The 24,852-nt window shown below is 36.2% G+C and overlaps 1 protein-coding gene across 7 annotated transcripts in view; it reads right to left on the reverse strand.

Annotated features, from left to right (window-relative positions):
• The window catches only part of Dyrk1a (dual specificity tyrosine phosphorylation regulated kinase 1A), a 144,669-nt gene that overhangs the window by 30,643 nt on the left and 89,174 nt on the right, over positions 1-24,852 (reverse strand). For all 7 annotated transcript variants that reach the window (XM_076867574.2, XM_076867571.2, XM_076867572.2 and 4 more), the window contains one exon: positions 5,595-5,791. In XM_076867574.2, the coding sequence (XP_076723689.1) occupies positions 5,595-5,791 (197 nt within the window). The remainder of the gene's footprint in view (positions 1-5,594; positions 5,792-24,852) is intronic.

Genomic DNA, 24,852 nt, shown 5'->3' on the forward strand with positions numbered 1-24,852 from the left:
GAATACAATGAAGACACAACCACTGGAACAAATAAATTAAATAGAAGATGGAATGCCCAGCTGCCCAAGGGTTTTTTAATGTGTTCTCCACACTTAAATGGTGAATTATAGACATATCCCTGGATCCAGGAGAGACACAGGAATGCTGCTCAAGAGGACTTCTCTAAAACAATGAGCCCAAAGCAAAATTTGTTCAGAATTATTCCTAGGATGAGCTGGTTTATAATTGGCTCACAAAGACAAACCCAATCATTGGAGGCAACATATAGCTTCCAAGATACGATTTCAAGACCCCGGTGGTACCAAAAAGAATTGGTAGCAACGCCTCCCTGCCTCCAACTGTTGGAAAGTGCTCTAGAAGCACAGCTCTAACCACCACCAGACCCTTTTCCCTGACAAGTACCTACTCCAGAGCAAGGCTGAAATGTTCATTCATTTCCTTTACACAAGGAAATAAAATATGCCATCCACATTAAATACCTCCCATTTTACCCTCACATTTCCTTTTCCCTTCACTCAATCCTAATCCATGGCTCCCTTCAGCATTCTCTAGGTTATAAAAAGTTCAACTTTGAGTTTCCTGCTAAAAATTTTCACTAAATTATTGACAGGATAATGCAGGAGCATGGACCCTCTCTATACATATCCATGAGGGCTGCAACTAGCACACCAATGCTACTGGACTGCTCTTCGAGCACCACTCACCTGCCAAAGGTCTTCCACAGAGCTTCTTGCAATCAACAAATCCTCAAAGCCAATTAGTCAAATCAAAGCACCTATAGTCATTACCACTCGCTCATCCTTGTGTTCCTGATTTCTCTTATAGACTTTATGCCAGGGGAAATTTATTGAGTCAAAAGCCCTAACAAAGCCCCTCTCAAAGGACATTTGAGTTAATCTGAGGGGCAACAGAAAATACATCATACCAAGGCCTCATAGAAACATCTGGAGTCTTGGTATACTTATTATTCTAACCCACACAAATGAAAAAGAAGGAAAAGTTATAACTATAGGTGAAACAAAAATTATCCCCATCCCTGAGGTCTGTAAAGATGGAGTTACTATCCACTGACTGCATTTACTGAAGCGTACTTTCTCATAAACCTATATTAATAAGTTTCTTCTGCAGGTATACTCAAACTCTCAAATTGTTATCCAGATGATAAATTTGCTGAATTACTGAATTAATTTCTCTCAAGACCTTCTCCCTTCTTAAGTTCTAAATAAGGTGGGGTGGGGGGGAGGAATCTCAGTGGCTAAACTATTTGTCTGAAGTGATCATCAGAATTAACAAGTTCTGAATTCATTTTCAAAAAATAGATTGCTTTTTTAAAAATATAAACAGTAGTAGCTGGGCACATGATTCCATTCATGGTACAGTATTTGTCTAGCATACAAGGTCCTGGGTTCAATCCCCAGTACTGGGGGGAAAAAATACACACATACACACACACACCACACAAATGTACATGCAGTAGATAAAACTAAATTCACATAGTAACATTCCTTGGGGGGCTTAATTTACTAAATAGATAATATTGGTAATAAACATGTCAATTCTTTTTATGTGAATGAAAGCTATAAACAGTAATAAAAGAAGTTTCAAAGAATATAATTTTGTGTATTTTATTTTTAATTTAAGTTTATGGACCCCCACCGCCATGGAGGTAATCTAATCAGCAAACCTCTTCTTGAACTGCTATAGTGCAACCTCAATGTGAAATTTCAAAAAGTATAAACCAGTGAAATGCTTCATTACCAGTAAAATTAACACTAGCACGAAGTATACTATTCACAAAGCAAACTAAATAACTTGATAGTAAAATAATAAATATAATACAGTATTTACAAAATACTGTTTTAACATGCATATTTTTACATGTCTGATATAATCTTCTCAACAATCTCATGAGAGTAAGTGCTATTGCCATGACCATTTTACAAATTAGAAACTTGAGATTCCAATGACACAAAGCCAGTTAAGAATATAGCCCAGGGTCAGGGGCTAGGAAGCTGGGTGTAGTGGCTCCATCTATAATCCTAGGCTAAGACAAGAGGATCACAGAATTGAGGCCAGAATCAGCAGCAATTTAGCAAGAACCTTATCAACTTTGCAAGATTATCTCAAAATAAAAAAATAAAATACAAAGGACAAGGGGTGTACCTCAGTGGTAAAGTATCCCTGGGTTCAATCCCCAGTAACAGTGGTGGTGGTGGTGGTAATAGTAGTAGTAGTACTGCTAGGTTGAGAGCTGAGGTGGTCAATACCTAACTCAGGGTCTTAACACCAACAGTGGGCCAGGAGCTCTCTGTCAATTTTAGGTCTTTTTTATACCCTTTTAGCTGAGACATTTTTAGGTTATTTTGGGTCAAAATAATTGTGGCATGCATGAAATAAGCATGAGCAATTATTAAAATGCATTAAAAAACCTTGCCTGTTCACAATTCCACTGGTTATTTCAAACATCTGAAAAAAGAATTAGTAACCACATCTAGGAATAATTATGCTCACTCAAAACACCAAAATGGTCAATCAAGAAAACTTAAAAGTAAGGTACAGTCCAAGCTATCCAAGAGGCTCAGAAAAAAAGGAACTCAACTGTGAGTCCAACCTGAGTCAACATAGTGAGAACCCTTCTCAAGGGAACAAATAAGAAAATGGAAAAAAGAAAGTATAGTACATACATGAAGTCAAACACATAACTATGAGCTAATGGTCAAATTTCTGCACTCAATATTGATATTCTGTGTGCTTCACTTCACAGACTATCAATAACCTTTATGACCACCATCCAAACTCTGCCCATAAGGCCAAGTCAACAAGTTGGTTCTTATTACCTTACTTTTCTTATCTACTTCTGGCAATAAAAGTTACTATTTTAGGAGCACTTGTATATAAAAAACAGAAAGCTTTCTGAAAACAAGCACACACACACACAATTGGCCTCAGACTACAGCATATAATTCAGTGCTTCAAAAAGAACCTTATACAGAGGTGCTCAAAATACACTGGAAGAACACATTGATTTTTACTAAGTAACACTTCCTTTTCTTTCACTGCAGTTTCAGGTTAACCAAATTTTCTATTTTGCCATTAAGTACAAATGAAGAATCAGAAAATAACTTTTACAGACACACAGTTACACAGGTATACTAAGCCCTAAGGCCAGCCCTGCAGATCTGATGCCTTCTCCTAACTTCCTGTTTCTCATATCCACAGTGCCAAGAGAATGGAGAGGAATGCAGCAATTGCTCCTCCCCACTTCCACAGCTGAAAGCAAGATGATGGTATTCAAAGAACCCAAGAGCTTGCCTAGTTGCATGTGTTGCCCCTTTTGAAAGGGGAGTAACCTGAAGAAAGGAAAGTGGGTGAAATGTCATAATACTGCCTCTCAGCTATCTGACTCTGGGAGCTGGAAACATCTTAACCACAATGCTTGCCCTTTCCCTGCCTACAGATCACTCAACAGAAGGAGAAGTTTGCATCTCCTGCTTAAACTAATTCTAAGAGCTAAAACGACCATTACTGAAAAGATTATTTTCCCCTGAAAAGATTCCACAGAGCAAGATCTAGGACTTTAGTCAAAAAACTGTTTATTAGTGTAACAATACCTATTTTATTTACATCTACCTCATATTTTCATATGCAATTCTGCCTTTCTTCTATTTTTTAGAGCTGTTAATATAGCTAAATAGTACATATCACATATATCCAGGGTACCTGGTGAGTTTAAGAACTATGAAAGGAACTGTGAAAACCAGAACAGTCTAATCAAACTCTAATACAGTCAATTATAATCTTTCACACTTACTTTTATTATATTCTCATTTCCTAAATTCATCTCAATAAAAACATTTTACATTTGTCCAACACATATTCATACAGGAAAGATTAACTACTAGAACCAAAAATCTTAAAAGCCAGTTCATTTCAATATACTATTTTTATAGTAAGTCTTATTTAAAAGATTCTGCCAGAATGATTACCAAACAATGGAAACCACATAATAAAGTTGTAGAAGTTTATAACTAGAAGGCATTTTAGGGGGTACAATCTAAGATTTCCAATTTTACATTCAAGGAAGAGATCTGACAGGTCCATGGGATCTACTTTAAGCCCTACAACAAATCCTGGGCCAAGGCTTGAGCTCATGCCTTATGTCCTGTATTACATGCCACATCAACACAACACTTCAGTTCTAAGATATCTTCTAATACAACTCCCTTCTTGGTTCAGAAATTTCTAGACTCTGGCAGAAATATCTGGCCAAGAATGATTACTTCAAAAGACAGTCTTTTTATGTCTTATGAATCTTTTTAATTCTTTTTGTAGTTGTAGATGGACAGCATGCCTATATTTTATTTGTTTATTTTTATGTGGTGCTGAGGATCGAACCCAGTGCTTCACGCATGCTAGGCAAGCGCTCTGCCATTGAGCTACAGCCCCAGCTCTGTGTTGTGAATCTTTAAAAAAACACAATTTAAAACAGAAAACCTAAGTAAAATATCTTTTATAAATGATCTAAAGACAAACAAGATGATAGCTGCATATTAAAAATAATAGGTACTTTGCTAAAAATACTTACTAAAATAAAATAACATAACCATAAAAATACTCAACAGGAATTTTTTTCTAGCCCTCCATATATGGCAAGCATTACATGTAAGAGAGCACTGTATCTAAGAAGAAAGAAGCCAGGGCTGGACCCAGGAATTTACTACAAATATACCTGAAGAAGTCACAAACTGGGGTTTAGTCTCGTTAGCTAGAAAATAGATCAACAACAGCACCTGTTTTATGGGCTGCTTTTGAACAAGCAAAATAATTTTTCAAAACATACTGTTTCTTCAAAGTACAATAATATAAATGGACTATCTTGCCATTATTATTTATCGGTGTTCCACCATTTTCTTCTGTACACAATTGTAAACACTTCCTAAACTTACATTTTGATGAAGTGCTCCAATTCTCAAATGTGAAAGTAAACTTCTCACTGAATAAAATGAATTCTTAAGTCTTGCCACAATTCAACTTATTAACTATTTAACCATGAATGCTATTCACTCATATGTATTTTATCAATGTAATGCCAGCTAACTGCAGACAAAAATCTTACTATAATTTATATAAGCACACCCCCTAATAATGATGAATATCTCTCCTCTGAATATTAGAATGAATAGCATTGTTCACAAGCATATATTTTTTTCTTGAATTTTAAGGAGTTTTGTTTTATTTTTTATAAAACAAGTCCTCTAACTTTCCTGTAATGGGAATCTTGCTTTCCTATAATTTTTTTTTAACTTCACTAACTTTCATAAGCTTCATTTTTGTCTAATATTCTTTAGAAGTAACTGTTCCTCTCTATTCCAGAATGAGAAAGTGGTATCTTTCTGGGTATCCTTTAACTAATTAAAATAAAAATAAAAATCATGAACTTTAAATACAAACATCTTATCATCATTTTGTCAATCCAGATTTCCATGTAAATATAAAACTGAAAACTACTTAATTATTTTCCTAGTTAATATTCTAACACTTTTAAGGAATAAACTATAATTTCAACATCATTTCTGATACTTCATGAACTTACCTGGTTAGTTAGAGGTTGCTGAATCTGGTCAGAATATGATAAGGCAGAAACCTGTTGGTCACTTATGTTTGGCTGGCGACGGTCACTGTACTGATGTGAATGGGGCATCTGTCCAGCCATCTGAAGGCCAGCAGCATGGAATGAAAATGACGGTGCAAGCCGAACAGATGAAGGTTTGCATGCTGAAGTCTCTCCTCCTATGAAAAGATAAGTGAGGTTTAAAGGAAGTATTCATATCCTAATGTTTATATCATTTGACATATCTGAAAGTTCTTTAGTAAGGACTTCAGAATGTTCAATAATATTAAAAACCTTTATAACTACAACCAGGTGTATGTCACTCAACACAGTTATATGTTAAATGGTATAAAATATATATTAAGATGAGTTTCTATAAATCAAATCTATAATGAGAAAATCTAAAGAAAAGTTTTATATAAAGCAACTATAAAAACCTTTAAAACTTACTTTCACTTATGAGGTTTTTATCAATTGAGAACCATAAGTTACAGACTGAAATCTTGAGAGACGCTCTGCCAATGGATAGCTACTCACAAACTAACTCAAAAGTATACTGCTGAGATGCTGCTTTGCACCTGCTAGATATATAGCAAACAGTATCTCTGGAATCCCCCAACACAGAACAAAGATCTGTCCTAATGGTACTCTCCAATGACACAGGTAATCAAAGGCTGATCATGCAAACAGGGAAACAAATCCCTTCCAATGAAGTCCTAAGAGAACCTACACATGGCAAACTCACCACAAAAACAGAACAATCAATAACCATTCCACAGGTAAATAAGGATCATGATATCCATGGTAGATATGGAATATTAATACTTTTGGTCTGCAGAAGTATTGTAACTGGCTAAGGGAAAAGATTAGGGGGAGTGGGAGAGAAGGAGAAGGCATAAGAGGAAAAAAGGGTAAGAAAGAAGGGTAAGAAAAAGAAAAAAAGACTTTTCTTCCTTATGTCCAACCTAACTTGTAATTGAAGACTGCAGTCAAAAGTCAAGGCAAAAAAAACTCTGAACAACAAACTCCAGATCCAAAATCTGTTTCTTCCTCAATGAACCAGCTAACTGGCACCACACAACAGATCATACTGTCCAGCACCAGAATACCCTTGAAGTCTACTATTTTAGAGACACCTAACAGAATCAGCCCAACCATGAAGAGCAGAGACTCTCAGCCAGGCTGTGGGATTTGAAATTCTGGCTCCTCTATTCACTGACAGTATGACCTTGCACATTTCATTTTTCCTGATAATATCTACCTGAAAAGGCTGTTGTGAAGGTTAAATAGAACTTTGTTAATTAATAAATGACCAATATTATCTATAACTACTATATAATCAAGTACACTAAATATACTGTAATGTACAATAAAGACGACAGGCATGGTGCTATTTTTCTGCAGTGTACATTGAATGCTGCTGAACAGACTCTGCATACTGAAAAGAACAAAGCCCAATTCCCCCAAAATTTAAGTTCTGTTTCTATTTTCTACTATAGTTAATAACACCACTTCCTATCCAGTTGACCAGAATCAAAACTCTGACAATCATGTTTTTTTTTTTTTCCCCTTTTCTCCTCCAATAGGCACTCAATCTTGCAAATAGGCACTCAATCTTGCTGATTCCATTTTCTACAGGACACTCAAAAACCTCTCCTTTCCATTTCCATTACCACATAGCTCGCTTAGGATTATCAACAGATTTCTTAACAGCTCGTTCTATCTTGATCTACCCATTTGCAACTCTGTATTTCTTTAAAAATGGCTGGAATGATCTAAAATGCAAGTTTCAAGTCCCTCATTCCTATTTAATTTGAATTATCACCTGCCCTTGGCACTGGTTTCAGATCTTAACTTCAGTTTCTTTCCCCAGTATGGCATATTTTTAACTGATCAATACTATTTGATTAAGTAAAAGCATGCTTTTTGATTAAGTAAAGAGATGGGATAACTTTTTTTAAAAAAAATTTCATTTTTCGTAATGAAAAATACACTCAAATCAATTCAATGTGACGCAAACTTTGTTCCATTTAAAAAAAAATTATCTAGGAATTTATCCTAAGAAAATAACTGATAATATGTTCAGGGTTGTTAAGCATATTTGTCACAGCAAAAAAAAAACAAAAAACAAAAAGGAAATCTATTTGTAAAATAGTGTATGTGGAGAGCTTTAAATCTGTATGTTAAAAACAAAAAAGCAGATAAAAAATATAAATACATATATTAAAAATCTCAGATTTTTAATATATATATTTATTTACATATATAAATACATCTATAATATATATATTATTATAGAATTGGGTTACTATACTAATATCTGCTTTATAGATAGGAAATCTAAGATCTAGAGTGGTTAAGTAATCTGCCATTTACAGCCTTAATCTTTTTACTGTTTTTAAGAGCTCTGTCTTAAGGACCTCAGATTTTTAAAATATTATTTTTAGTTGTGGATGGACACATATCTTTATTTTTATTTGTTTGTTTATTTATTCATTTATTTATTTTAGTTGTAGATGGACTACTGGTACAGACATTCACAGTACCTTTATTTATTTTTATGTGGTCCTGAGGATTGAACCCAGTGCCTCACACATGCAAGGCACACACTCTACCACTGAGCTACAACCCCAGCCCTTTTTAGTTTTTATTTTGAAACAGGGTCTTGCTAAATTGCTGGCACAGACTTGGAACTCAATCCTCTTGCCTCAGTCTCAGTTGCCAGAATTACAGGTGTGTGCCACAGTACTCAGCTACTCATTCTACTTTTGATTAACATCTAAATTATTTCCACCTCAAGACAATAATGAGTATTGACAGTTAAAAAAAAAAAAAAATTCTTGGGCTGGGGATGTGGCTCAAGCGGTAGCGTGCTCGCCTGGCATGCGTGCAGCCTGGGTTCAATCCTCAGCACCACATTCAAACAAAGATGTTGTGTCCACTGAAAACTAAAAAATAAATATTAAAATTCTCTCTCTCTCTCTCTCAAAAAATTCTCGATACACATACACAGAGGTGTTCTGCTCTTTTTTTCAGTTTTTTTCCTTTCTTTAATGAATCTATTTTTCCATTAGTAGTCTATGAAAATTCCTACAGTCCCACTCTTTCACCACTTGGAATCATCAGTCTAATTCCAGCCATTATGATAGGTGTATAGTGGAATTCCACTATGGTTTTCACTTGTATTTTCCTGGTAACCATAGGCACCTGTTCATGAATACTGGCCACCTGGACACTATTTCTCTACAGTTTTTCCATTTCATCTATCGAATTGCAGTCTTTTTCTTACAAAGTTCTAGGAGTTTTTGTTTTTTGAAGCAATAGTCTAGATTAGAGCACCTAATTGCACAAGTAGCTTTCCTTGTCAGTAGCTTTCCTTGTCACACTCTTATTGATGTTCCTTGAAAACAGAAGTTCTTCATTTTTTTTTTCAACATTTGCTTTGTTTAGAACTTTGGTGTCTGTTTAAGAGATTTTTTTTTTCATTATACCAAAGTAATGAAGAAATTCCATGTAATATCTTTTAGAATTTGGACATGACCTTTCACGCCTAGATTGGCAATCTATTTCGATTTTGAATACACGTAGGGTAGGAATCAAGTTTCATACTCCCTCCAGTAGATACCCAATTTTGATTGAGAACCAATTATTGAAAACGCTAACACTGGAGCTAGAGTAGTGGCTCAGTGGGAGAACACTTGCCTGGCATGTGTGAGGCCCTGGGTTGAGTCTCAGCATGGCATATAAGTAAATAAAATAAAGGTCCATTGAAAAAAATAAAGGTCCACTAAAAAAAAAAAAAAAAAAAGGTTAACATTCTCCACTGCTCTGCAATGCCACTTTATCACAAATCATGTACCCACCTATGTGTAGACTTATTTTTTTGATGCTGTATTCAGTTCTACTGATACAGACATTCCTAAACCTCTTTGTTTAAGAACCACTATCTAAATCACAATAGCTTTAGAAGTTTTAATATCCAATAGAGAATTTTGTTGTTCTTCAAGTATATTTTGACTTTTTGTAGCCATATAAGTTTCAAAATCAACTCCAAATCTTCCAAAACAAACCCACATTGGACATCTAGTTGGAACAGTGCTGCCCAACAGAACAGTCTGCAACCATACATTTATCTGCACTATTAATATAGCTAACTGAGCCGTATGTGGCTACTAAACACTTGAACAGTTTTAGTTTTTCCTTCTTCTTCTTTCGTGGTTCTGGGGATTGAACCCAGGGCCTTGTGCATGCAAGGCAAGCAAGCACTCTACCAACTGAGTAGATCCCAGCCCCCGTTTTCATTCTTTACCTTGCCTTTTTCCACCTGATGCAAGCTCCACTATGATGATGATTACAGAACTCATAGGTTCCATGTCTTATTTCCTATCTCAGAAAGAAAGCTTTCAAAAGTTTCCTAGTATAATGATCAGATTAACAAAGTTCCCTTCTACTTATAGTTTTCCAAGACCTTTTCCTCATGAATGGATACTGAATTTATTAAATCCCTTTCCTGCATCTATTGAAATGACAAGGCTTTTCAGATTTACTCTGTTAAGGTGGTAGCTAACACTGATTTCTGGATGTTAAACAAACTTTGCAATCCTGGGCTGCACGCTTTGGTCATGATTATATTCTGGTGGTAGGTTCACTGGTAGAATCCTCTAAATCTTGCCGAGCACGGTGGCACATGCCTGTAATCCCAGTGGCTCGGGAGGCTGAGACAGGAGGATCGAGAGCTCAAAGTCAGTTTCAACAAAGCGAGGCGCTTAGGCAACTCAGTGAGATACAGTCTCTAAATAAAACACAAAAAAGGGCTGGAGATATGGCTCAGGTACAGAAAAAAACCCAAAACAACAACAACAACAAAAAAAACCCTATAAACCTTTCTCTGTGAGCAGGATAGTCCCCCTTCACCTCATGATTGGCTAGGAAGACTTTCTCTTTGTTATCAGCTTCACCAAAGTTTTATTAATTGTATTAAGTATTCTCTCTTTAAATATGTTTTATATTTCTGCTCTTGTATATCTGTAATCAACAGAGATATATTGAAAATCTCCCATTTACTAAATTTTGGGGTGTTTTTTTTTTTTTTAACCAATATACACTCCATGCATAAGAATGATATGCTAGCTAGGGGCTGGGCTGTGGCTCAATGGTAGAGCACTCACTTAGCATGTGTGACGCCCTGGGTTCAATCCTCAGTACCACATATAAACAAACAAACAAACAAATAAGAAAAATAAAGGTAGGCTGGGGCTGTAGCTCAGTGGCAGAGCGCTTGCAGAGCATGCACGAGGCACTAGGTTCGATCCTCAGCACCAAATAAAAATAAACAAATAAAATAAAGGCATTCTGTCCATCTACAACTACAATCAATCAATCAATCAAACAGAAGTATTGTGTCCAACTACAATTGAAAACTGAACTAAATATTTTTTTTTTAAAAGAATGGTATGCTAGGTGACAAAGAATTTCTAATGTTCTTTCTTAATTTGCTGTGGGTAATCTGTGAATATGTATTAACAAGAAATAAATATATTTTTCACTCCTAGGACTTTTTTAGCTGTTTCCTATACCATCTATCATCATTTGTTAGTAAAATGAGTTTTTCATGAAATGAAAGAACAATTAGGCCCCCTGCACTAGTGGGGATTTGCAACTACACTATGTATATGTTTGTCTGCCACATGTGCACTGTCTCCTTAGCTCAATTAATTCAGACATTAAGTTCAATTTTCTCCCATGATGCCATAAACTGTTTACAGTTATCACTCATTCTTTTCTTTCTTACGGTAATATTTCAAGAGGATAAACTAATATTGGTACTTCCAGTCAATCAGACTTTATAATTAAGCAAATCACCATATTTTAATTTTTCCTTAAGTTTCTTCTCTTTTAATTCAATTGAGGGGAAATTTTTCAGTTCATCCTATGACAGAGATGACTAAATAATAAAGTATTAGGGTGAACCATACAAAAGTGCTAATATTTGGCTGAATCTGGGTTAGAAAATGCCTTTTTCATATGGGTCAATCTGACATCCACCATTATACATAATCTTTATTCACCCAAATAATTAGCTGTTAGTATTTTAGCGAAAAATGTACCACAATACTGCTGTAACATCAAATAATTTCATGATACACCTATAATATTTAATTCGAAACTATCTTAAAATCTATTCAGAGTTCAATTCCAAAATACTATTGTGGGTCACTATCAAGGCAAGTTGCAGAGAAGTATGCATGTGGTGTCCAAGTTGTTTTCTTTGTATATCCTTCTGAACAGATTTATTTTTACAGTAACAGCATGATTAACGTTATTTAATAATTGATTAAAATTGTTAACTTAAAAATGAAGTGATTTTTCTCAGTCTAGTCAAGATACTATATTGTAGCAAGAAAACTACTAGAAACCATAGGAGCACTAACTCTATGGAAAAACACATTTCATGAACAGATCTATGAGATTGGGACATGATAAAACTCAAAAGGTAGCCACTGAGTAAAGTTCAAATAAGCACGGGAGAAGACCCTGAGTAAAACTAACAAATCATTTAATCTCTGATAAAAGACTTCTAGGAGGGCTAGAGTTATAGTTCAGTGTTAGAGCACTTGCCTAGCACATTGAAGCAGTGGGTTCGATTTGCAGCACCACATAAAGATAAATAAGGGCTGGGTTTGTGGCTCAGTGGTAGAGTGCTTGCCTAGCACAAGTGAGGCACTGGGTTCAATCCCCACATCACATAAAAATTAATAGAGATACTGTGTCCCCCTACAACTAAAAAATAAATATCAATCAATAAATAATTAAAATAAAATAAAAATTGTGTTCATCTACAACTAAAAAAATATTGTAAAAAAAAAATTTGTCAGAGACCATAGGTATGAATATATACTATTTAGCCATCTTGAATTCTTCATTATTAAGTGTTGATGGGGATACCATTCGTTAATAATATTTTTTAAGATATTGTGTTTACCTTTTTTAAATATTTGTTTTTTTAGTCAGACACAAGATAATCTTTATTTTACTTATTTTTTTTTTTTAAATGTGGTGCTGAGGATTGAACTCGGCCTCACACCTGCTAGGCAAGCGCTCTACCGCTGAGCCACAACCTCAGCCCTCGGTTAATAATATTAATCCACATCTGACTTTAAAGGGAACAGCTAAATGAATAACTAAAAAATTAAAATTAAAATAAATCTAAAAACAAACAAAAAAAATATGGAAGTAATTCAAGTTAATTAAAATTGTAGTACCCAAATATGGAAACTCTTATGAGGCTGAGGTTCTAAAACAGAATCCCCCTAAGAAACAAAGGGGGCAACCAAGCTTATGTGGCAAGAAAACAGCAAGACCGTTATCAAAATGAAGGGAAAAAAATATTAAAGAAATACAGCTGTACTGAATAAGGTATGGGATTAGGAAAGTGACTGAATTTAAGCCCATGAGTAAATGGGCTTTACCACTTGCACTAAGAACAGTGCCTGACACATGGCCTGCATTCAATAAATATTTATTCAATGAAGAATGAACTGAATCCATCAGGAAATTTGGGTGGTGGGGAGTGCCAGGGATTCAGGGGCATTAAAGCACTAAGCCATGTTCCCCAGCCCTATTTTGTATTTTATTAGAGACAGGGTCTCACTTGGTTACCACCTCACAGTTGCCGAGGCTGGCTTTGAACTCGTGATCCTCCTGCCTCAGCCTCCTGAGCCACTGGGATTATAGGTGTGTGCCACTGTGCCCAGCCCATCAGAAGATTTTATACTATTTGAGAAAAGGAGGGAGGGAGAAGCTGAATGCGGTAAGGATAAACAAAGTGTTTTTAAAATGATGGACTCATGTGTTAGATATAAAGAGCAGGCTAGAACTATACTGATAAACAGTCAGTTCCTGTTACTAGCTTTGATAATGCCAAGCACACAGCACAATGCCTGGCTCCAGAGCTGGTGTTAAAAAAACATGTATTAAAAATAAACTATGTAATAACTGTGACTTTGCAGAGTCTAAGGTTAGTGATCTAATGACAAGGATGAATGAAATGACTTATTACCCTATAGTGGGTGATATATGTCATTACAGAACACAGACAGTTATAAAACACACACACACACACACACACACACACTCTCTCTCTCTCTCTCTCTCTCTCTCTCTCTCTCTCTCTCTCAACCCATTACCAAAACGGAATATTTAATTATGTACAGACATGATGAAATGGTTCATGTAAAGACCAAAGTAAAGGCTCAGATTTTTTAGTATGAAACATTTATCAGTATACTGAATTGTTAACAATAAGATATGGATAAAAACATGTATCTTTAAAAGCCTATAATATCAGGCTTCCATTCTGACAACTTTAGAGTCCCTGGTACCAGACTACCTCATACATCATAAACAATTATAAGCATAAAACAACTGCTTTCAGACACTGGACAAAGAGTACAAATTTGTGACCACTGAGAAAAAGGAACCAATCTCAGTGAGCCACAATCACCTTGGCTTTATATCTGGAGGCATATCCAGAGTACACTATATAGAAGGGGAAACCAAATAGAACATGGCAGTGTCATTAGTTAAGGAGACAAAATTCAAAAGATACTACTGGCTTGAACTTATCAAATGAGAAGCAGAAAAGAAAGGAGTTCTACTAATTTAAACACAGGGATCCTCCTGGTTCTTTGGTCTAATGCTAAACTGCACAGGCCCTGGGAAAAGGCCTATGAGGTCAGGCAAAGAAAAACTACAAGGAAGCTGTGGACTAAACAACTATCAGAAATCATACGGACCTGGGAGACATGACATGTTCCAACCATGTAGCATAGAGAAACCCTGATAATACTACAGACACCCAACAGAGACCCCAGAAAGCCCATGCGGTAGGAGCAGGGTTAACCCGGCTCTAGAGTAATGCTCTCCTAACAGAGAAAAACAAACCTCAAAGGGTAGTCTGCAAGTAAATTAGCTCATCAGGACACAATTAAATACTCTTTAAAGAGGAAGACAAAATCCAGATGCTCAACAGCCTAGTACACATAATGCCCACGACCAATGAAATTTTACTAGGCCAAAAAGTAGGGAAATAAGACCCATACTCCAGAGGGGGAAAATCCATTTGTAGACTAAGAAATAATAAAACCAGCAGATAAAAATGGCTCTTACAAATGTTTTAAAAGATAAAGGAAAACATGGACAAAATAAGGGAATAAACAGTGAACCTTAATAGAGAAATGGAACTTAACAGTACACAAATCACACTGAGGCATTCAACCAAATGACTGATAACCAATGATAAAAATATACATACCACCAAAAGCAGTCAGAGGATTTTTCATATAGGGGAACCACTGAAGATAGAAGACAACTGTTTAAAGCAAAAGTAATGTACTGTAGAGCTTATATACATACATAAAAATAAAGCAAATGACAATGGTGGCACAAAGGACAGGCATACTAAAGTGGAAGCAGAGCTCAGCATAACTTAAAAGTTGCATACAATAAACGCAAGAGAAGGCACTGACATAGATACTAATGAGCAACCAGAATGATACTTTGAGATTATCATACAAATGTGTCCAGTCATTTACTGTATATTTAACAAGCACTTATAATTTTTAAGGACTATACTATCCCAAAAACTAAATTACAGTAAATGAGACCTTAACTCTTAATTATGAAGTTAACCCAATTTTTAGAGCTGAAATGCAAAGCCAAGAAATTATTTTTAATAACAGCATCTGGAACTTGGAAAAGATTAAAATAGTCAACCAAGATATATTGCTGCTGGATTCCAAAATTATTTCAATGTTCACAGTACAACATGTAATATAGGTAAATTTATATTTTCCTTCATAGTATAAAATTATACAGAATTTTTAAACAGCAAAAATAAATAAGACAGATAATACCACCTAGTATTTTATTAGCAGTAGTGAAAATTCCAAATGGAGAAAGAAACACTTTGTTTTTCTTACAGTATTCGTAATTTTAAGCCATTGAAACAGTAATAAAATCTAGAGATACTTTTCCCCATTTAGGAGAAAACAAAATATCAAGCAGTCTTTGCGCCCATATCTAGGAATCAGGGGTGGAGAGAACTTAAAAACAAGACTGGTAAACAAAGACACACTATGTTTTAAGAGGAAGTCTGAGGCAAGAGTAAATCGTTGAAGGGATGAAGTCCAACCACTTGATAGATAGAAAATCAATAAATGAAACATAATTTTTAAAATAATAATCAGTGGATCTTTAAATTGAAGGGTGCTGGGTACTGAATTAGAAGAAGTCCACTTGCTAGTGCAATGTTACCAAAAGGTAAATGCTACCTTACAAGCATACCCCTTTGTCAGTTCCCAGGGATTAGAATAGCCCCAGCATACAAAGAAGCTCAGAAATTATCTGTCATCTAACACACTCATTGGGTAGTACACATAAAACACATAGACAAGTGAATCTGCCCTCAAGAATCAGAAAGGCTGGACAAAAAGGAAGAATCTTTACATGTTTTAACAATTATGATTAACTGATAGGGGATTTTAAATCACTGCAACAAAATTTCTGAAAAACTGAAAGCAGTATACTAAAAAAAATTCCCTAAGAAAGAAAATAATATTATCTAATAAATCATCTGAAATACTGGTCACTTGAACAAAATGCTCACAAACATTTTAAGTTTGAGGCCAATTCAGTTTTTTAAAAATTTATCTTCAACAACAGTAGTCACATGATCCTTGCTGGTCTGATTTGTGAATTTACACTTAAATTTATATATTCTCAAACTCACTCACCCATCCCAGTCTCTTAGGGAAACAAAGAGTAAACTCATTTCTGGTAAGTTTAATTTTAGATGATTCACTGGACAATCCTAAAAGAGGTAGAAAAGGCTGTCTTGTAGACTAGCAGAATCCAGATAACAACACAAGGAGAGTCCACCAGACAACAGTTGCTCAAACAGCCTTTCTGGTAGTATCAGTGACTTAATACAAAAATCAATGCTGCATAGAAGTCAGAACTTAAATTACATAAATTTCTTTCTAGCAGAATACTAGAATAATATTTTTTATTCAGCAGGCAACTACTCAGGCTAAACTTAAAATATGCCCACAAATATACTATTTCAGGAATCTAGAAGATCTACATAGGACAATGACGATTACTTTATGACACATTCTAAGGAAATGAGCGAATCATTGGGGTCCTGAATAAACTGCTTATAAGCTAACCACTTGTTTAATTAAAAAAGATTTATACTCTCTCTGCAAGTCACTCAGCCTTCCATAAGTTTAACTTTCATAAATGCATATCAGAAGTTTTTAAACCATTACTCATGTCCTTCAAGTTGACGCACTGTACTGAATATAATAAATTATTTTTTAAATTTATTTTTAGGCATAGATGGACACAACACAATACCTTTATTTTTATGTGGTGCTGAGGATGGAACCCAGGCCCCACCCGTGCTAGGCCAGCGCTCTACCACTGAGCCACAATCCCAGCCCTGTAATAAATTATTTTTTAAAGCAAGTATTATCTTTCAGACTAGATGGTGAGTCAGACCCTAAGAATCTAGGGTATTTCAGGAAGTGAAAATAATACCAGTTACCACATAGTTCAAAGCTGTCAAGACAGTCTTGATCTCAAAATTGTCTCAAACATTAATATCTAGCAGATGGTGTATTCTTTCCTATGATTTAGCAACTACAGGCACCTGAGGTAGAGTAGTAATAGTTGTCAGCACATGAAAGAGTTAAATGTCAGCAGAACTGTCACTAACATGACAAGTACATTGAAAAAAATATCACTTTTAGTCAGAAAATTAGGTCTTCATTTACTTCCTCCCAGGCCACAGTCAACTGTGGGACACTGGACAGTTATGGGAGAGCCCTGGAACAGTCTAGATGGTGTAACTTATAGGTCTTGGGGCTGCTTTTTGCAGCTGAGTCCTCTGCAACACGCAAATTTATAAAAGAGGTAAAACAAGAAACCCATTTGGCAAGCTTAAGTTTGCTATATAGAAATACACTGGGTAGAATTTAAGAGCATTTCTCTTGCTTGCCATAGCACCAGCATCAATGCAGCATAGTGACAAACCAAGTCAGCTTCTTCAGTACATGACACATGACAACTCATCATCACATCTGATCACAGAAATACAAATACTCCTTTCCTTTAACTGCCATGGATGGAAAATGTTACAGACAGTTTTCTAGGGGGTAGAAAAACTTGTATCCCAGATGTGGAATCTTTTAGGACTTAAAATATATATATAAATGGTAGTTGGGATTCCAACTTAAGTTCATTTAAAAAAAAAAAAATTTAAACACAAAGCAAAATATCACTTACCGAAAAGATTTTAATGTTATACACATACATGTGATGCACGCTTGTATATGTACAGACATATTTACATACATGAAAATGTGTGTATTGTGTGTATATCATATATGATACAGACACATACACATATATACTTTAAAAAATTTTTTAAGCTGTAAATGGACACAATACCTTTATTTAATTTATTTTTTTTAATGTGGTGCTACAACTACTGTGCAATACAACTACTGTATTGCACAGTAGTTGTAGCTCAGCACTTAGTTAGAACTACTGTGCAATACCCAGCCCCATATATACTTTAAAATAAATGAATGAATGAATGAATACTCAGAGTTGCCTCTCCAACCCTCAGATTTTCTTCATATCTGTTGGCCATAACTTTGTCAGAACCTACAAGCTCACTAAAGGTGCCTTCCTAGTACCTTTAAAGTACCAAAGGAAAGAAACCAATACATTAAAACCCATCTAAAAACTGAAATATTATGAAGCCATTAAAAAGCTGAAAGTTGGCTGCTTGGCTGCTTTTCCCTCTGTAGAGAAGAGAACACACACATACACACACAAAGGCAGCTGGGACTGAACAGAAATGCTACCTACCGTAGCCACCGGGCCTTCGTCTAAGCCCTGAAAGGAAATGTTAAGACGTCTAAAGATTCACCTAAGTTTCAGGCACTCAAAAGTTTCTTTGGAAAGAAAGCTGTCTCAAACCTTCCCTGATCTTCACCTCTGCCTTCTTCTAAAGCAAGCTCTGCAACAGCAACTAAGGAAAAACTTTTCTAAAAAATCTTTATCCCTCCTCCCATTCCAGGGAGAAAAATAGGGGAACAATATACATGTTCCTCAATCTTTTTTAGTTCTAGCCAAACAGCTGTTATATACACAGGATATTTTTAAGCCTAGTAAAGTACTTGGATATCTATATTGAATTGCAGCATAATACTTAAAATTATTCAATAAGGCAATCATTTGGCTCCATGATTCCAATTAAAACACTCTATATTTACAGAAATTTTCCATTACAAAACACTCAAAAGACAAGATATTTATCTAACCCAAGATAACTTAAAAGTTTAGCACAGAGTAATTATTCAATGGTTATAACATTTAGTAAAACGTAGCCCTTCATTAAAAGCATATTTATGTAGCAATTAAACATAAACCTCTTTGTTTTTCCCTCTCCCGTGTATTCTATGTAAGAGTAGTTAACAAGCCAGACATGGTGGTATATGCCTGTAATCCTAGCAACCTGGGAAGCTGAGGCAGGAGGATCTCAAGTTCAAAGTCGGCCAGGGCAATTTAGTGAGATCTTGCCTCAAAAAACTTTTCAAAAAGGGCTGAGAGCTGGGGTTGTGACTCAGTGGTAGAGTGCTTGCCTAGCAAATGTGAGACACTGCATTGAATCCCCAGCACCACATTTAAAAAAATAAACACATAAATAAAGATATTGTGTCCATCTATAACTAAAAATTTAAAAAAGAGGGGGTGCTGAGTCTGGGGATGCAGCTAAGTGGTAGACTACTTGCCTAACACGTATGGTGCCCCTGGGTTCAATTTCCATTACGGGGGGTTGGTGGGGGGAGGAACTTTGTACCTTAATTCTATACCAAATCAGAACAGCCTAGAAAATATTACAGTCCAAAGGGTGATATAATAATCCTAAATATATGAAATAAGCTAATAATAATGATTTAAAACACTTGTCTTATTTTCTACCCCATGCATGTAAAAGATGCAATTCTCATAAATCAAAAGTGTATAAGAAACCCTTCAAACTTACTAGTAGTCAAAAAGTAAATAACAATTAGATTTCATTTTTACCTCTCAAACAAGCAAATTTTCCAAACCAGAAAGACTATCCTCAATAAAGGATATTATGGATAAAACAGGTTCTTAATTCTCTTTACAAGAAAATCTATGGGTAGTTATTCCACCAACTGTCAGTATGCCCTTATATGCACAAATACACCATGAATTAGATATTATTACAGAATTTGTTACACTTTATACAAAAAGACACCAAGGTAAAGAGCTCCACTGCAGTGTCCCATGTCCACACTGTATGCCCAACAGTATCACCAGAAGACAGAGCAGTTTTCTATCTCCAGAAACAGGCCTCACTAGTACTTTGATCTATGACTCAAAGACAAGTGTGAAAGTGCTCAAGGAACATTAGCAATGCCTCCTAAGAGACAAAACTGGTGAATCCCTACTAAGGAATAAAGACAAACCAAATTAGCAGGAAAGACACATGGCGCCAGAAGACAGGTTGTCCTTTCCAAGTACAACCTGCTTGGATTTGAGTGAAAATAAACAACTGGATGGCTTTGACCAAAGAAGAATGGAATTAAACATGGGAGTCAGAAAAAAAAAAAAAAAAAAAATGAACTTTAAATCAAATTTTAGAAAAACCATAAAAAAAAAAAAAAAAAAACTAGTAACAAATCATGTGATCTGCTTGCAAAAATGTCCTATGGAAGACAACAGGACTATAAGTGTGCCATAATCTGGCCTCAACCTGCATCTGCACTTGCAGCCTCCTTCTTCTCGGGCCCAGCTCATCCACAACTCCCCCGTACTCTTGCACTCTTTGCCTTTAAAATTTTTCCCTTATTGCTTTGCCTGACTCCCACTTCTCCGTCAAAGAGCATCTTAAAAGTTACCTAAGTTCAACTGAAGAACAGAATACAGAGAGAGATGCATTGCAGGTCAGGGCTAGAAAGACAGGCTGGGCCCAAAAGAATCTTAAGAGAAACAAACTAAGGAGTGTGGATTTCGTATAACAAGCAAATAAGGTGTCAGGGAAGGTACACAAGGAGAAACACAATTTCATTTGCATTTGTAATTATAGTAATAAACACTGGTGTGGCTGGATTCAATGTGTGACTTACTAGTTATCTACTTACTGTGTGACATGTCCACTGACCTGTGCCTCCCTATATCTGCAGAACTTATACCTTAAGAATATTAAGAAAATTATAGAGTTAAAATTTAAAATGGTACCTGACCCATCAAAATAACAGAAACAATATGTAAAATGGACTGGACCAGGAGAGACTACCAACAGAGATGAATCAGAGGTTTACTTCAGCAGCCTGACCATGGTACTATGAGAACCCCTAGGAGGTCACTATCAGAAAGCAAAGAGATAGATGAATAAATGCTGTGAAAGTGAACTGACCAGACTTGTTAAATTTCTTTGCTTCATCTTTTACAAAGCCATGTCATCAAATGCCTCCATAAGCTTCCAAAACTACTACTGAAAAAGGTCGCTCCATCCTTCCCTCAGCTGAGAACACAATGCTAAAGGAAGATTGCTTCGAGCCTGTGTCTGTCATCCTCACACAGAACTTTATTATTCAAAGTAGAGCAATGTCAAAACATCCCATAATATGAAAGTCTATGAAAGATACTCTTTTAAGGACTCAAGTATGCATACACTGAGGAATAATTTTGAGGAAATAAGCTCACTTTATAGTCAGATTATGTACAGTACATAATTTTATATAATTTCAAACATAATCATAATGCTAAGAATAGATTCAATAATTCTTAATACAGAAAATATTAACTGAATGATACTAAAATAAAAATATCAAAAATATTAGTACATGCTAATAACACTTTTCTTAGTTCCCACCTAAAAAGAGACTTTGTTGGGGTTGCATGTGCATGGAATCTGAACCCAGGGCCTTGCACATGCTAAAGCACATATTCTACCTATTACCAAACTTGAAGATTTTTAAATGGCCTTTAACCACCTAATAGCCAGTAAACAATGAGAAGGAATAGTTATAACTAAAGTCAATGAGAAATTTAAGCTCAACAGACTGGATTTGATTCTATTAAAATAAAACTGAGGAATATTCTCTTCAAAGTAGAAGAGAACAGGTAGCTCTCACCTCCCCCTACCCTGCCCTCTCTACCCCTCTACTAGTTTTTTCTTAAATACAATAAATATGCTCAGTTGCCTCACAGTGAAAGCAAACTCCTTCTTCAATTCCACAGGCAATCTTTTACAACAAACCCTTCTTCTAATTTGTTCATTTATTCATTAAACAAATACTGAGTCCATGCTCAGTTTTCAACCTGCACAGTCTGATGCAGGGGCCAACAGTCATGTGACTACTGAGTGCCTGAAAAGTGGATACTCAGAATGTGCTATAAAAGCAAAATATTTCAGGACTGGGGCTTAGCTCAGTAGTACAGCCTTGCATGTGTGAGGCACTGGGTTTGATCCTCAGCACCACATAAAAATATGTAAATTTTAAAAAGAAATATTTCATTAATATTTAAAAATTTGGCTTAGAAGTTGAAATAACATTTTAAATATACTGGGAAAAATAACATACTACTAAAACTAATCTTTTCTTTTTAAAAAAAACTTAAAACGTGACTGCTAGAATATTTTAAATTATGTAAGTGGCTTATCTCACTACTGGACAGTGTTCTAGACAATGGTCTCAGCATTAAGGACATAAATGCAAAGGTGATGACTAAAGTCTTAGGCCTAGAGTTTGTACTTTATTGCATGTGTGGTGTGGAGAATCCTCAGACAATAAACAAGTGAATGTGACTGTGATGAGTGTTCTGAAGAAAATGAAACAGAAATATAAGACTGGGGAAGGGTGGCATCATCTCCCCCTGCCCCATCCCCATTTTCATCAGGCAAGGCAAATAGGTTTCCTATCCAGTACAAACTCAATAGACTGGCAGTGGCTGTCTGGAGTACTCAGTTATAGAAAAGATTCCAAAGCTAACTGCAGTCTCAGTTGGAAAGCACAGCATGCTATATTTAACTGTGTCTGCACAGGCTTGGGAGCAGGCAGAAGTGCCAAGTTTGACCCAGTTCTATAAGCAGGATCTCCACCCATCCATCCGCTCAAGCTAAAAACTGCCTGGGTTTATTCACTTTCCTATTCCACCTCCCCAACACCCTTACCCCCAAAACACACACACACACACACCAATCTAACTACATTCTGAGACTTTGGCCTCTGGAATATCTCACAAATCACTGCTTACTTTCATGTTCTGTCAAGATCTTAATCCAGAAAAGGAGAAGAGGTGAGAGGAAGTGAGAGAGGAGGGGTCTCTTAACCTAGTCTCCATGAGTTGAGTTCACTGTTGTCAAAGTTCATGTTCTTAAAAACCTCTCAAGATCATCAACAGTTCGAACATTCAGAGCTTCTGGGCTAAATGTTTATACCTCTGTCACCTCATTTCCCACCATTTCTCTCCAGTCCACTCCCCAGGACATTCTTTCCCTCGGCTGCACTGACCTCCTCGTCATTCTTAAACAGTGCCAGGGCACAACTCTTCTCTCCACCCAAAACTCTGCTGTGCTCTTCTCCTTTCTGTGGAGAATCATCAGACAATAAATAAGTGAATGTGACTAATTTAAAAGATGAGTCTTCTAAAGAAAATTAAACAGGAAAAATAAGACCAGGGTAGGATGGCATCATCTCCCCCTTCCCAACCCCTAGAAACCTTGAATTTAAACCTCTAGACCTAGATCAAGATCTAAGAACCCTTCCAAGAATCTTACAGGGAATCCTGTTTTATCCTTCCCTTAGCATTGTGTTCCCAGCTCCCCACAGCAAGCACGCTGGCTCTTAAGAGCTGATGCCCTGGAAGAAAGGTTTGGTCTTATTTATTTTTCTGTTCTTATAAGTACAATATAAATGTTTCAAATAGACACTTAATGAATAAGAGAAGTGAAGAGTGATTACTGAATCTCTGCCCCTAACACTGCCCCTAAAAATGGTGAGATTCCTCCCAAGCTCCTACACCTTGTGGGGAACTATCTGAACACTTCATAATTACCATGCAAGAGAATGATTTCTCTGCTCACCCGCCCAATTATGCAAAAGCAAAGGTGTCATACCCTTTTATATCAACACATAAAAGATACTCACTAGATATTTATTTAACGAGTTAGTGAATAAACAGACATTACCAGACATCCACAGTTCCCCCACCTCACTCTACAAAGGAGGCAAGTGCAATTCAGAGTTGCTTAACAATTTGTCCAAAAAGATCAGTGGCAAAAATCAAGACTGTACACATGGCCTCCCATCTCACCACAACATACTTCTGATAAAAAAGGCTCTCGAGTAGGCATCTGTTATTTTTGGCCATTTGATATCTGCACACCCTTCACACAGAAATCATAGAAGGCAAAATAACAACAACAACAACAAAAAAAAAAAACGAGCCATGCCTCCCACAATAAAAGTTAAACAGTGCCAGGGCACAACTGTTCTCTCCACCCAAAACTCTGCTGTGCTCTCAAAAAATTACAAAAATCTCCTCTTCCTGACCCCTTGCAAAGAAGGGCTCTGCTATAGACCAAAGCATGGACAGTCACATTCTTCTGAGTTTAAAGCTGTAAGCAGTGACTCTTGCAAGACACACAGACAAAGGATATTCATAGTGCAGAGAGAAAAGCTGAGGCTCACACAGCATTCCCAGTCAAAATGCCAGATGTGTCATCCCAAGAGGACTGATCCTATGTCAATCCTAGCTGTATCCCCAGTTGCCTGGCACTTCGGTCCTGTGTTAGTCAGTTTTCCTTCACTACAATGACTTCTAAAGAGAAAGGGGTTGTTACTGACTCATAATCTTAGAGGTTTAGTCTATGTTCAATTGACCCTAGTGCTTTGAGCCTGTAGTGGCTCATCATGATAGGAAGGTGGCTAACGACCAGAAAACAAAATAGAAAAGAGACCAGGGTCCCACAACCCCCTACAAGGGCATGCCTCCAATGCTTTGAGCCTGTAGTGGCTCATCATGATAGGAAGGTGGCTAACGACCAGAAAACAAAATAGAGAAGAGACCAGGATCCCACAACCCCCTACAAGGGCATGCCTCCAATGACCTGAAGAACTCCCACTAGGCC

The sequence above is a fragment of the Callospermophilus lateralis genome, chromosome 10 (genome assembly GCF_048772815.1).
Source record: "Callospermophilus lateralis isolate mCalLat2 chromosome 10, mCalLat2.hap1, whole genome shotgun sequence".
NCBI lineage: Eukaryota > Metazoa > Chordata > Mammalia > Rodentia > Sciuridae > Callospermophilus > Callospermophilus lateralis.